This window comes from Pimephales promelas, chromosome 20 (assembly GCF_988280905.1).
Source record: "Pimephales promelas chromosome 20, fPimPro1.hap1.1, whole genome shotgun sequence".
NCBI lineage: Eukaryota > Metazoa > Chordata > Actinopteri > Cypriniformes > Leuciscidae > Pimephales > Pimephales promelas.
In genome coordinates, this window is record NC_142788.1 from 12083237 (window position 1) to 12099040 (window position 15804).

A 15804-nucleotide genomic window follows, 5' to 3' on the forward strand; every position below is an offset into this window, starting at 1 on the left:
AGTGGGAATAGAATGAAAGTGTGCGAGTATTAACACTACAAGGCTGTAAAAGTGAGTAGATGAGTTTTTCTTGTGATGACGTGCCCAACAATCTCGGTAGTCCCACTTATGCCTGGTTCAGATTACACGATTTTTTTGTTTGTCTGTTACGATAGTCACTAGGTCAGATTGCACGATTTTGACTCCTAAAATCTTGTCGTGTCGTGGACAAGACACACGTCAGACTACACGTTCCTTCCTGACCAGTCATTGCATGCCGTCTTTAACAGCGCGCGTGATGTCATCGAGAAGGCGAAACTAGTAGCGAGTGACTTCTGGAAACGAATGTAAACAAACAATGGATGAAGCGGTGAGTGTTGTATTGGCTGTCCTGTGTTCAGAAGAAAAGAAGAAAAAAAGAACGAAAACCCAACAATGGACACGTTCCTGGATTGCTCGAAGAGGACAGTATGGGTTGTCATTCCTCCAAAGAGAACCTGAGGTAAAATATTGTTTTCTTATATATTTTTACTTCTAGTTTTAAAGTTAGCTTTTAGTTTTAACGATAGCACCATCGTCTCTCTTTCGTTTCGCCATTTTTGAAAGTTGTGTACGGAAAAGCTTCTGTGCTCCTATTGGCCAACCTCATACATGTGACGGAACCATCGTGGATGACCGTTAAAAAATTAAACATGCCAGTCTTTTTGTCGTGAAGCATCGCAGACGCAACGTAGGGTGTCGCCCACTATGACACACTATACGAGATGATGCGATCGAATCTTGCGTCCCGACGGCCGTTGTTGTTTACGAATCCCCACGACACCCTACGTCAAACGGATCATGCCAAAATCGGGCTAAAATCGTGTAATCTGAACCAGGCATTACAGTTCAGCCACTGCCTTTTTTCCAAGCACTTAAAAGTGTGAGAGAACCACATGGGCTGTTACTGATGTACTTTGTGTCATTTAATTAAATGCGAAAATAACTACAGATCTCATTCCAAGCATTTAACCAAAAATCCATTTAAAAAAACCCATTGACTTTGGGACGATGGAAATGTAAGCTCAATAATTGTACACTGTTTCCAGGTTTTAGGACTCACTCCTGCAGCACTCTATGCATAAATATCCGAATCTTGAGGCGACGCGACCACTGTTTAGACACTGCATTCATTATTCTCCCATGAAGGAAAGAGAGATCTCGTGTCAGGATCAAGCTCAGATTCATTTTGCAAAACCACTGCAGCAAAATGAATAGTCAACTTCAGTCAATGCAGAATGTGGCATGCAAAGTAAAGGCATGTTTCTAGGAGAATCATAAAAGAACATAAGATGCCTGTTGATTGTGGACAGTGTGAACAAACATTCTCTCAGACAGCTCATGACAACAAACAAACATTAACACATATGTCTATTTACCATGCTTCAAACGTCATGATGCAGAGCCACAAAGACATTTGTATGCAGGTGATTGGGACATGGACGGATAGACAGTGAGGACAGGAGGCACGGGAGGTTAGGGTGACAGGCTTAGGTGCAGCTAAAGGTGTTGGCTGATCTCCTGGTACCTGATTCGCTGTTCAGGTGGCTGAGTAGCACATGAGGGACTGTTGGCATTGGTTGTAGGGGTCAAGAAAGAAGATTGGGAAAGGGAACGCAAGAGGAGGAGGAGGAGGAAAAAGATGGGACAGAGGAAAGGGAGAGATTATTTAGTAGTACTTTTTGAAAGAGAGAGGATTGAGAAAAGGAAAGATTAAGGAGCAGACGCGAGGAAAGTAGGGGACGTTAGACTGGGTGATGGGAATAGCCTTGACTGTTAAAATTTCAAATGCAAGAAGAGTGACAGCCAGAGGCAAAGGATTTATTTCTGAATGGTTATGATTCCCTTTTACACATATCCAATTGTCAAGGCTTTCAGGTGTCAAGGATATTCACTACAAATTGAACGAAAAACTAAATGAGATGAGATAAGACTATTACTGTATCATTCATACAACACTTAAACCTAAAAACACAAGAAAATATTGTCAAACATTGAAAGTGTGAAAAGAGAAAGTAAGAGTAGCTCTGTAGAAGGGAAACGGTCTTCTGCTGGGATAGTCCCTCATGAGTGCGGGTTTGCACTAAATAAATATCACACCCGAAACAGCAACCAAGAAAAGAACAAAAACACACTTAACAGACTCAAAACACAAAGTGGAAATTACCAGTGATACCCTCCCTCTACTGCCACACAATGACAGAATCAGCCAATGAATATATTAGGCTTTCTTAATGACTCATTCTGCATACACTAATATTTCCACAAGACAAAAGAAGAGTTACACCCATACAGATAGATGTATATTAGGTACTTTTCCTGTCTGAATCAAAAGCTTACATGTGTACGAAGAGTCAAAGATCACTATAAGAATTTAGAAAAAGTGATTAGGAGTTAAAATTACGTTTTTAATCAAGGGTCAAATGCGTATAATAGTGTGTCGTTGGCATTTTCACACCTCACTTGTTTGGAGTGTTTGTTTTGAAACCTGGCAGGCTTTCTCCCTTAGTTCAGTCCGTACAGGTATATGAACATATCACACTCGGATCCACACCAGAACAATCCGCACGAGATCGCCTGAACGAGGTGGTCTCGGCCTGCTTGGAAAACTCTGGAGAGGTTTGCTTGTGGGGAGAAAGCAATCCGACCCAAAGGACCAATGAACCACGCTGTATAGCAATGTATAATGGGCAATTACGTATGTTGCATGAAAAGCAGCAGTGTTTGTTTTGCTAAAGCTTCTCAAATTCGTGGGTTTACCTGGAGCAAAGACGAAGTGAAACGCCTAATTTAAATTTGGACAAATATTTCCAGCCCATTCTCACTCCCAAGGCGTCACCTAACTGACGCCTTGGGAAGCATTTGACCATGCTTCAATATCTGACGCTTTAGGCGCCCTTTAGCGTCAGTTAGATGACGCCCTAGGATTGCGTGTACCCTTCCCCCACCCCACACCTAAACCTAACCGCGTCCTCTAACTGACGCTTTCCTTTAGCGTCAGTTAGATGACGCCGTAGGATCGCGTCATGTAAGTGACGCTAAAGGGCGCCTAAAACGTCAAATATTGAAGCATGGTCAAAGGTGACACCTTGGGGTGAGAATGCGTTGATATTTCAGATCTACAGAGGCGTATTGCATTCACTTGAAGAAAAAAAAATTAACTCTGTTTTTGTTTTTCTGAATGAATGAGTTAATTTTTCATGAGAAAATTTATTTTTGCCGTTTTTCTAAATTAACTCATTAATTCAGAAAAACAGAGCAAAAAAAATTCTCATGAAAAATTAACTCATTAATTCAGAAAAACAGAGCAAATTTTTTTTTTCTCATGAAAAATTAACTCATTAATTCAGAAAAAGAGCAAAAAAAAATGTTTCTCATGAAAAATTAACTCGTTAATTCAGAAAAACAGAGCAAATTTTTTTTTTCTCATGAAAAATTAACTCGTTAATTCAGAAAAACAGAGTAGATTTTTTTTCTTCAAGTGAATGCAATACGCCTCTGTACAGATCAACTGTCCAAAACACAAAAATATATCGAAGTTTACAAGGTGTTTAGTTAGCATCTCAAAGAGATGGGCTTTAATCGTCTGATTTAATTTCAGAACATAAACCTAATCGACAGTCAATTTCGCACATGACTTGTATTATCAAATTATGGAAATGCTGCCTTGTAAAAGCCAACCAAACTAAGAAAAAAGATGCAACACTGTACCAATTTTGATGCCGTTTCGGAACAAAGCAAATGATCTTAAAACGCCTTGTCAACGAGTAGGAACAGGTGTATGCAGGGTTTTTGCATAAAAGTGACATTTCAAACATCTGGGGTGTAAAAATGCACTGATGTTTTGCGATGCATCATATTCAACAAAGAAAATGCCATGCTTTGATTATGGATTTTAATAGTTGACAATTACTGTAATCATTTTTTTGTATTGCATATATAAAGTGCCGAAGTTACGATGTCACTCTGTAGGCCAAAACGCGGAAGTGAGTTAGCATTTAGCACTCCCGGTTCCCTCGCTCTAAAGTCTATGGGATTTTTGAATGGGTTTTTGCTAAATCGCCTGAAATAAGGTCTGTGGTGAACAGAGCCTCTAAATATTTTCACGTTTTGATCTGTGACAAAGAACACACAGTTATAACCTGCTTGTGTTTTTTTTAAACATTATATAGGCTTCAAAATGTATACATTTTGGATTAACTTGTAAAGATTATATTGATTGACAAAACACAGATCTTGTTTTTTTTTTTTGCGATTTTCCAAAAGTCTATGGGGAAAATGCATTGCTTTTCGATCGAGGGTCATCACTTCGGCACTCTATTATTATTATTTAATTTTTAAATCTAATATTCATGAACTGTATGCTGTAACTGCTGCTCTGGTGTTTCATAGTAAATATTCAGTGAATTTTTTCCAACAATTTATGAAATTATCTATTTAATTGATCAATAGTATCATAAATAAACTGACCAAATTTCATAATCACTGATAATGATGAAGTCAGAGCAAGTTGTACACAAACGGGGTCAAAGAGGCACAAATCTCTCACAGTGTGCTAGTTTCCTAAAGGAGGGCTGTGTTTCTCAGTAGAAGCACAAAAATAGACTTACAAAAAGGTCAACCGATCTCAGGATCAGATTAGTGATTATGAAGGAGAACAGTGACTAATCGTGTCAAAATGTGCGCATTTTCAAATGAGTCAGGCCGCTTGCGATCACGTTCCTCACACTCTCAGAACACCCAATCACTAATAACTGTTGCTAGTCGTGTCAGACAGAAACAGTCTCTGGACGGTCCAACCAAAAGCTTACCAGGTTTGCATGAGAGCTCAAAGGTTTGGGTTGATAATTACTTTCATTAAGCAAGGATACATTAATTCATCAAAAGTGATCATGAAATCAACAAGAAGTGACATATACATGTTAGAGTTGAATGAATAAATGCTGTTCTTTCAAACTTTCTACTCAAAGAATCCTAAAAAAAAAATTCCATAAAAATATTACGCTGTCGCTGATACTACTAACAGCAGCAAATCGGCATATTATAATGATTTCTGAAGGATCATGTGACACTGAAGACTGAATAAATGACATTATAAAATATATCAAAATAGAAATGAATTAAAAATCTATTATAATTAGTTGTAATATTATTGTTGCTGCTGTACAGTATGTTTGATCAAATAAACACAGCCTTGATGAACATGAGACTTTTTTCAACAATATTAAAACCTTATTATTATCTATTGGCATAATGATAATGGCAAGCGAAGCCTAAAATATTGATACTGTTGACAGGCTCTAATTGAAAACCACGGTTCACAGTAATGCTAGTAGTTGTGAATAACACTTGCAAACCCCTGAAAGTGAATGCATTCATGAAAATATCTCTTTGAGCTTATGGAAATTCGAGGGCATTTCATTTTCTAGGTATTTCAGGTGTGATTCGCATAACTGTACGTAAATCATAATATCCATCTACATTCTTTATAGGCTTGCCAAAACCTCTGTGTCAACAAACCATTACATTTCCATCAGTTCAGTGCTGCAAGTGATTCAGAAATCTCACACTTCACCTTTAAATACCACTACACACACACAAAAAAAAGTATTTCATGTTTATATCACTGAATTGAAATCTAGTCTAAACATAACCATATAAACATCAGACAGAGCTGAATGAAGCTGAGGTCTGACTCTGAACGCTTGAGGTTTTAAAGCAATAAAGTTCCCATGCTATGCAAATCAGTCAAAGGATCTTTTAGGGCACTGAAGATCTTAAACCTGAAGATCAGAGAAGTCACACAAGGCTCATGCCACACATCATGCTCTTAGAGGAAGACTAGTGTACTTACACGATGAAGAGCGCATCACTGAACGGCCACACGGAAGACAAGTCAAGTGTTAGTGCATCCGAGGGCTGATCTGAGACCTGCTTTACTCAAGAATACTGACTGGACTCAGATCAGCAGTGGATAAATGATCCACTGAGGCAGATTATGGTAATTATCATGTTCATAACGTCTGATTTGCGTGCATCATTTTCCTGCTGCTGTTTTAGACGTTGTTATATTTATGACTTAAAGCACTGGGGACAAACAGTATGATGCTGACATCTCTATAACAACAAGATGCTTTTAGACACGAAATGCAAACAACAGACAAATTTCATACAAACAGTAAATATAAATATAGACTGAGAAAGACGATCCGATCAAACGCTCAACATTAAAGTGGCCTATGAGAAGAGAAAGAGGACAGACACTTACTGTAGCCCATTCCCTGGACAAAGTACTTGAAGGCCTCAGCGAGTTTGCCCGGCTAAAAACAGAAAACATCCACATTTAATACAAGTCAAAACTACATCAAACGGATGAAGTGGCAGATGTAATGGTGTTGTATTTTATTCTTACTTGGACAACTTGGGGAAGTCCACCACAATCTGCCATCTGAAGAAAGAAGGATACAATAATAAATACATTCTGTCATACTGAAATAAAAAAAATAAATAATAAAAAAAAAAAAACAGGGATGCAAACTCATCAGGGGTGAAAAGAAAATTATTAGCTATAATTAAAATGTGGATTTACAGTCATGTGGATATAGGGAAAAACTCTCAGGCCACAGTGACACTATTGTTTTTTATGGAAACCATTCAATATCACTAAATAATAATAATAATAATAATAAATGTATTATGTTATTAAAAGCAAAAAAAACAATATATTACAATAGTTATAATACTATTGTACTGTAAAGTTAAAATAATAATTTCATTTAATAGAAGTAAAGTATCTTAGAGATTTAATTTAGATGGAAAACTGCAAGGAGACAACACATTTATAAACGATTCATATACAAATTTGTGAAAATAGTTTGGGTTTTCAAATACATATGTAACCCCTCCACCCGGGTCCAACTCGACCCGCTCCGAATAAGGTTATATACCTTTACTTATATTCATTATAGAATAGTTCACCCATAAATGAACAAGTTATCACCATTTCTTTTGTGTACAGCAGAAGAAAGAAACTCATACAGATTTGGAACAACATGAGCATGAGTAAATAAATGGCAAAAATGTCATTTTTTGGATGAAAATGTGAGTAACATCTCTTTATGTGAATCCCTTTATTCAGATAGTTGTAGTCGTACAGCATGGAAGTTGGGTTTGGGGGCCTGAACTAGTTGATACAGGAAATCAGCAGCCTAATAAAGAGGTTGACTGGCACAAAGTACTTTATGTATCTAAAAAAATACAAAAACACTAAATGTAGGTATTTAATTTGTGCTGTCAAACGATTAAAATATTTAATCGCGATTAATCGCATTAATGTCATAGCTAACTCACGATTAATCGCAATTATTCGCACATTTTTATCTATTCTAAATGTCTCTTGATTTCTTTTTCTCACATTATTTTTTCTCATTTTAATGCTCTTATCAACATGGAAAAGTGGATCGGCTGGCTTTGTGCAAATGTTTTTTATTGAAAACAACATTAGCGTATACTGTGTTGCCACATTCTGTTGCAAAACATGTGAAAGCAAACTGCAAAGTTTGCTAGGCCAAAAACACTGTTAATTGCGCGATAAAAAATTGACGCTATTAAAATGGGTTTGCGTTAACGCCGTTAATAACGTGTTTAACTGACAGCCCTAATTTAAATACAAATTAGAATTGTTTTTTTTATCAAACTGCCGGTGCCTGATTGATGATATAAATGTTTGCCAAAAAGTTTGCATCCCTCAATCAAAACATTGTTCTAGAAGGGGAAAAGCTGTCGTGCCTTGAGTAAAGTAGTCTTGGTTGGATTTAACCTCGAGTTGCATTCAACCTGTGAAAAAAGAAGATAAAATGGTCAGTTCAGAAACAGAATACAAGGAATAGACAGATACAATGAACAACTCTGCTCTAATCCAAACTGTTTAAAGTGTTGTGTTATTTAATAAGCAAACTCAGCAGGTGCCAAAACTTTAAGTACAAAAGCTGTTACTTAAGGATTTTAGCACAGATGGAATTGCTGTATTGGCCAATCTGTGTCAAATACCAGAAGTACGAATATTATTCCCTTTCTGCACATGTATGGACAAGTCAAGACAAGTCAATCAGTAATTCAGAGGTGCTTTACAACAAGCACAAGTGCATAAGATGTTATGATGATTAGCCCCATATAGGATGTGATGACACTGTTAGAGTCTGAACAGAAAAACGGCGCAATGATAAAAAAAAAACACACTGAGCCGTTTAGGAAGCACACTGTGTTCTTGCAATAACAGTGTTTTTGATAAGTCACTCACCACAGCGTCTACCGCTGGTGATGTGTCACCAACTATTAGCAGGGAAGGACATCTAAACAGCAAGAGAAGAGACATATAAAAGTGAACGTGATCATGACACCATGATTTAATAGCCATAAAATAGACAACCAATCAACATACTTCAGTGTTTTGACTGTATTTTCATTAAGTCCCGGGACGGGCCTCTCAATCTCCAGATCTTGCCGACTGTAATAATAACAGAAAAAAAAAAACTTTAAGATCAGCTCATATGACAAGGATCAGTGTGTGAACTGGTCATTGATCCGGGTTTTGATGATGTCACCTGTTGTAGGATTGGCAGAAAAGAGCCAGGTTGTCCTGATTGATGTCTTGAGCGATGTGCAGACGGTATGTTTGAATGATCTCCTGGTTCTCTGTCAGCTCGTCCTGAGGTACAAAAACTCATGAACGAGATGTTCAGAGAGAATAATATCACAGATGCTGTGGTGAATATCGTATTTGAGACCTACCGTGCTGAAATGGTGTGCCATCACGATGTCTATTAGATTGCTGGTCCATCCAGACAGCTAAAGCAGAAACACACAGACACAGTGAAAAGCACAACCCTTAAAAGAGATGTTTGAGAAGATCATACAAATCTTGTTCCCAGCAATGTTCACATCCACTGACTTGAGCACTTTTCATCATTGTAGCAATCTGACCTGTAAGGTTATTATGCGCTTTACAACAGGGCAAATCTTAAGAAGATCAAGCACACTAATCTGTTGAGAAATCTTAAGTATGGAGGAATTATTAGAGTTGGCTTGTAGCTAATAATGGAAGTATAATATATAAAGTATTTTTTACTGGAAATAAATGTGCACAATAGTCAAATAAATAAAAGACAAAAAAAACAAACAAACAATTGCATTACATTTTGATTAAATTAAAATACAAATAACCACCAGTCTCAACATTATTTTTTGAAAAAAATAAATAAATAAATAAATAAATACATAAAAGAAGAAAATACAAAGTCTACTGTGGCAGATGGGTAACCCAATATGTACCAATATTTTATGTGCTTTATTTCCATATTATTGGCCTATACTCCACAGTTTGCAGCTTGTCATTGGGATAATAGCTGTATAATTTTTTGTATCATTTTATAATTATTAATTTAATAACTATCCCCACTAAACTAACAAGTTAATTTAATAATAATCTGCACTAAACTAATTTGACAGCGCATTCATAATTTTACCTTAGAGGCAGCCCAGTCGATCCAGCCCTTAGCACAGGGGTCCACATTGATGAGAACCAATCCCTCCACCAGAGCAGGCTCATTCAGCTAGAGAATGACAACACATGGATCAGTCCATCATTGCTGCTAATGCTAACACTGATTTTAACCCTCAGGGCATCCACTGACTGAGAGGATTAGGTGCATGACTGAGCAGACTAATGAGGCAGATACTTTTGACTTTTTTGTGGCATTGCTTTGCTACCTATAGACTTGTCTGGGTCTAACTCAAACACATTGCTATTGACCTGACTGGGAGCACAAAAGTATCACAGGAAACTTTTTATTTTAAAAAGATGTCAATAGTTAACATAAAATCAAAACTGACTCTATTTACATCCTGAATACTCTTTCACGCTCTTATTGTGCATTAATGCTCATTAATCTAAAGGGTAATAAAGGTTTGTCTTCAAGAATGATCATCAAACGAGATGATAAACAAACTGCAACATGTTTTCTTTTTGACCAATTCTGCTGGTTAATGGTTAATGTTGAATAATGTTACTAGCCAAGTAGTTGTTTGAAGAGATGTACATTTTGTCATCATTGTCACCCTTTTTTTATGTGTCGAATTGGTGCGAGTCTGTTGCTATCTGTCGGAGCTTGTTTTTGCCAATCGCTGAATCGGTGTTAGAAGTCTCAGAAGTGACGGGCTGTAATCTGTTGACTGTCGGCGCAGTGTGAATTGGCCTTTAGGGCTGTACCGGTAAACTTGAGAACTGCACCGTCGCGGTGGCTGATTAGCACTGGCGGTGGTCCGCCAAAACACATTTTTGGTATGTGAATGCTATTTTACATGAATATTATGACACGAGTAACGCAGGGTTCCAGACTGTGACCAAATTGGTCGCATTTGCGTTAAGTTGAGTTAAAATTTTATGTGGTCTTATAAGTGCGAGTGGACGCTCGCGCAACAGAACGCCGTTGTATCAGCTGCTGCAGTCCGTAACTTATGTTCAAAATGAACGAGTAGGCTACATCATGAATCTATTTTCCAAAACGTGTTTTTGACTTATCCTGAATCACTACGGTACGCCTATAATAAGTGTTTATATTCAGACTATTTTATCCCGGGGTCGACTCGGAAGCGGAGTTGCCCAGTGCCTACGTGACTCACCATAGACATTAATGGAGAGAAGTAGCTCCGGCTACGGTGGTTTTCCGCAAGACTCGTGCAGTTTATTTATAGACGAAGACGAACGTAGACGTCACGCGCATTGTACACTGATGGTGAAAGGCGCCAATATTATGAATTCACGAATATATATATATAAATGAAAATCCTGAAATTTGGCAAGGATAATTTAATATATTACAGGTGTTTATGCTGCAGCCCAGAAAGCCTTTGCTAGCTTTGGTCCGTTAAAACCACTATTCATCAGCATGCATTGATTAATCACATGGCATGTAGCAAAAAAAAAAAAAAAAAGGTGCGACCAAATCAAATGCTGGTGCGACCAGTTCAACCAGTGGAAAAGTTAGTCTGGAGCCCTGTGACGAATGAGAGAGTTGTGCGTGAGCCCACACATTTGAGTTTCGTATATTGGTTTGCGATCTGGTCACCCGGTTATCAGTGAATTTAAAGGGATACTCCACTTTTTTTTGGAAATAGGCTCATTTTACCACTCCCCCAGAGTTAAACAGTCGAGTTTTAATGTTTTCGATTGTATTCAGCCGATTTTCTGATATTTTAAAGAATATCAGTAACCAGACAGTTTCTGGTCTCATTGACTTCCATAGTATATTTTTTTCCTACTATGGAAGTCAATGAGACCAGAAACTGTCTGGTTACTGATATTCTTCTAAATATCAGAAAATCGGCTGAATGGATTTGAAAACGGTGAAACTCAACTGTTTAACTCTGGGGGAGTGGTAAAATGAGCCTATTTCCAAAAAAAAGTGGAGTATCCCTTTAACAATATTTAATTAGTTATTCCACTGGACATGAAAACTTTCCCAAATCAAGCGTCACCCATTTTTGAAGGGGATTATAAACGTTTTCTTCCTGGGTCTGCTTTTAATTAGGTCTATTAAATTTGTATTCTTTACTGTGGTAAAGTAGCCTTACTAGCCTACCTATTTACTTGCACTTCAAATTCTTTTTAAGTTTGTGCTTATTAGATATGGTGAGGCGTGTAAGTTTGCTTTCTCTCGCAGCGCAAAATCAAACATAACCTCGAGACAGTGACGCGTGAGCTCCACTGAAAGTCTTCTGTCCTATTGGTTGTCGCTCGCGAAAATCGCTTCTCATTTGCACAAAGTTGAAATTTCTCAACTTTTGTCGCTTGTCTCGTCGCTTGACAAGCCCACATTCTGTCGCGAACGATCACTGTCGCTTGTGTCGCCAGCACTCCATTGAAATGAAAGGGATCATGCCGCTTTGTCGATGCGTGTCACTAGCGGTGTGAACGGGGCTTAAATGTCTTGCCCTTATGGAAGATAAAATTTGCTCTTCAGACCTTCTACAACAAGAAGAAAACATAAAGAAATCAGAAAAGAAATCGATGATCCCTCTCAAAGCACAGAGTGGTCTGACGTCGTTGTGTGGAAATACAAAACAAATGGTTTTTTTTATATTTAACCTTATTATATTCAGTAAACCATTATTTACTGATATTTTGTCAATGCTTTACAAGCACACTATCAGTTTCTTTGACGGAATTGCTCAAATAAACACGCATTCTGTTACAAAATGGATGTTTGAGCCTCGTTTATTATTATATTTTTATTTTAAAACAACCCCCAACCAAGCGCCACGACTGGTAGTTGGTCTATTATCACCGCGGTGGTAAAAAAAATGCCACCGTCGCAGCCCTAGCCTTAACCTTAATTTAAAAAAATATCACAGGACTGGTATTGAGGTAATTAGGATACATATAGATCCTCTCAGGCATTAAATCAGCCAGTAGACTAAGAAGTGTGTGCTGATGATGTTCTGGCCTATATTGTCTTGTTAATATTCTGTTTCAACCCAAAATACATCACATTACAGAAATAAGATGGCTTGAGAATGCAACAAAGCAAAGCCGTGCAGCTTTAATCTCAGCAGTGACCAAGCAAAACTGACGTGATTGACGTGACCTAACCTGCTATCGACATCAACACCTTAACCAAGTTCTCAGTATGTCAGAGTCCTGATGTACTGCAAGGGCTCACAGTGGTTTTTAAGAAGAACTTCAGCTATGGGAAGCTGAAATATATCAAACCTCTTGTGACCGTGATGGAAAATGGTTCAGGTTTCACACCTCTTAGTTTCTTCGTGTCTGAATAAGCCCAATCACTGGGGCTAGAAAGACATGCCGAGAAACGCAAGCATTCTAGGCGGTTCTCATGCAGGACCACATGTCTACAGACAAACATGTGATAACCAAGGTGTAATTCCAATGATTTTAAATAGTTTACACGTGCTGCAGTTAATCTGCTGAACTGCGTAGGTGTGTTAGTTAAAATTGGCAGTCTGATTTCACAGGGCTTGACATGCAAGCGCGTACATGAAGCAGAAATACGAAAATGTGCATTGCAAGCTGTTAGAAGTATGAGAGTGTGATATGCTGGGCTGAAATAATGTAGTAGTATGAAGGCCATGGATAAGATAATTTTAGAAAAATATACAAAAATCTCTCTACACGTTGATACCATAGACTGTAAAAAAAGATGGACGACGCCCCTTCGCTCTTTTCCATCAGAGAGAACTGAAGCCGCCAGTGTCTTGATTTGACGCTGACATCTTGCGTGTTTCGGGACCAGTCATGCGCAGTCGTGAGCAGGAAGTCATGTAACTCGTGTTTTTCCAACCTTATACCCGTGAAAGTGCACTGGAACGGCAGTCAAACCCGTGACTTCCCACCCGTGAACTCGTACTAGACCGATGTACTCCCAGTTACGAGTTCTGACGTCACATAGCCCGACAGCCCCTACGGATGCAGTGTTTCTGCAGGCGGTACACGGTGAGAATACACTTTAGAACCATATAACGTTAACTAGTTTTCAGTCCATTGAGTGCAAGGATAAATTAACAGCAATAAATTAGAAATTATTACAAATGCGCGTGAGCTCCGTAAGGTCCGCCATGCTGGTTTGTTTACATCTAGGTAGTTTGGCGTGAATGACCTGGAATGCTACAAAGTCGTAAGTCGTGGTTGAAGTCGTGATTTACGTGCTCAAAAACCTGCCTGGAACGCAGCATAAAGCCACGAAATCAAGGCCGCGCCCTCATTCTCGCTGAATCAAACGCTAGCACACGCCCCGCACTTTCAAAAGTGTCCTCTGTCTGCTTCGTTCTTCTCCAATGATGTCTGCTGATTGCAGAACCTCGTTAAAATAAGGCAAATACAACTACTAACCGCATAATCAACATTATTATAAAAAGTCCGCTGGTGCTTCAGTGACTACCTCGCACAGAGAACCTGTCAATCACAGCTGTCAATCATGATGTCATAGCGCCGTTATTTTATCATCACATAACTAACTAAAAACTTATTTTAAAAACGAACACTTAAAATTACATCAACGTGATAGAAACTACAGTAAATGACAGAAACTATTTTCGGAAAAAGGATATGTGAAGTGTAATTTAATTGTTTAGTTGGTCTTGCGTCCCATTGAATAACATGGGGAGGCGGGGGTTTTGAGCTATACTAGGTCCGGTCACAGGGGGGGCGATCGAGACGTTTTGGCTTCACTTTTGAGGGCTTGTGCGGCACGCTTGGTTGATACTAACCAGCAGGAAACATGAGCGAGTGTGTATGACGTCGTAATGAATGCGTTTCTGAGGGTATCCATCTCCAGCGTGTATGTTTCTGCATAGATGGTGAATGAGGGCTTTGTGTAAGGTAAGAGTGTAAATGCATGTGAGTCTCTTATTAAAGCCTGAGGACAGATGGTTTTACTTCAATGATCTTCACCTCTGATGAACTCAACTTCATTCAGCTGCTCAATTACACATCTAATGGCTCGTTACCACAAGCTACTCCCAACGGCTGGTTATTACAACATACAATGACTAGTTGGTCTTTATAACAAAATAAAATGGAAGATATTTTACTTACAGCGAGTCTAGAGAGGATATAAGCTCCAGCGCCCACACCGATACCAATCACACTGTTGATTCTGTTAAGGCATTTAAATCACTCATTAACTGGCATATATCACTAAAAACACACAAATGATTTGAGACTTTAATAGAAGGTATGGCCATCAGGATTTTGTGAATGATATGGGGGATGGGAGATTCGGACTCACTTTAGCTGAGTCAGAACTGAGGGCAGCATTTCAGCAAGCTCATCCATGGTGGGGTACTGGTACCTGAGGGCAACAATAGAGGCAACAATGGAAATTAGTCCTGCTTTAATTGTTTTCAAGTGAATGTGAAAGTACTGTATCAGCAGTTAAGGTGTGGTTACAGTAGCAAACTTTAGGGGGCATAAAAATCTGCCTATTGTCTATAGCAATATATTGTCTATTGTCTATTTGTATGAAGAAGAGCTCACACAGAACACATAAACCAAGCAGTATTGCGAAATCTCCACAAGAAAATCATCTGCCTTAAAAACTAACATGGAGTTGGGCCGACACTGCCTGGGTGCGACTTTCAGGTTGCATACACTGGTCATAAAAGCAATTGGTACAACAGATGAGTGAGTTTTCATGGTGGAACATGGTTCCTCATCAGTACACTGATTTGCATGCATTAGCACAGACCAGTTTTGTGGCGTTAGGCTTCGATATATTATGGTTTTGAGCCAGAGTTGTTTCTTTGGTAGTCTGTCTTACCCGGTGGGGAAAGGAGGTGCAGATTCTTGCTGGCCTGGAGCATCAACATGGACCACAGCAAAGTGCTGGGTGATCTCCTGCATGTCCTCGAAGTTAAAGAGTGTGTTGAAACATGACTTGTCTGCGTCGCAAGAGAACAAAACACTTCTTTATTATCACAGACACTTCTCAAACACGTTTTTCAATAATCAACAAGACATTGTTGGCTTTTGGCTTTGTCTCCTGGCTTAATGTTGTATATACAGCATTATAATGGCAAATAATATGTATAGTTGTATGTAACCTGTATAAATCTGAAGAGTTTGAAAATGTTGGCTAGATTTACTATATGAGGAATTATTTACCATTAAAAAGGTATGGATTACACTATATTTGGTATATATATGGTAAACAAGTACTGAGTAATATTAAGCAACTACATGTACTTACTATAGAGTTAGGGTAGGATTAG

The 15804-nt window shown here is 38.4% G+C and overlaps 1 protein-coding gene across 6 annotated transcripts in view; it reads right to left on the reverse strand.

The window, feature by feature from the left end:
- ndrg3b (ndrg family member 3b) overlaps positions 1 to 15804 on the reverse strand; it is a 59454-nt gene that overhangs the window by 2868 nt on the left and 40782 nt on the right. For 2 of the 6 annotated variants that reach the window (XM_089124708.1, XM_089124710.1), the window contains 13 exons: positions 15354 to 15474; positions 14823 to 14885; positions 14630 to 14690; positions 9543 to 9629; positions 8809 to 8865; positions 8622 to 8725; positions 8459 to 8524; positions 8318 to 8369; positions 7807 to 7854; positions 6431 to 6466; positions 6287 to 6338; positions 5873 to 5890; positions 1547 to 1585 (listed from right to left, as the gene is read on the reverse strand). In XM_089124708.1, the coding sequence (XP_088980834.1) occupies positions 1547 to 1585; positions 5873 to 5890; positions 6287 to 6338; positions 6431 to 6466; positions 7807 to 7854; positions 8318 to 8369; positions 8459 to 8524; positions 8622 to 8725; positions 8809 to 8865; positions 9543 to 9629; positions 14630 to 14690; positions 14823 to 14885; positions 15354 to 15474 (804 nt within the window). The remainder of the gene's footprint in view (positions 1 to 1546; positions 1586 to 5872; positions 5891 to 6286; positions 6339 to 6430; positions 6467 to 7806; positions 7855 to 8317; positions 8370 to 8458; positions 8525 to 8621; positions 8726 to 8808; positions 8866 to 9542; positions 9630 to 14629; positions 14691 to 14822; positions 14886 to 15353; positions 15475 to 15804) is intronic. The other 4 variants (XM_039658281.2, XM_039658306.2, XM_089124709.1 and 1 more) reach the window with 3 other exon arrangements.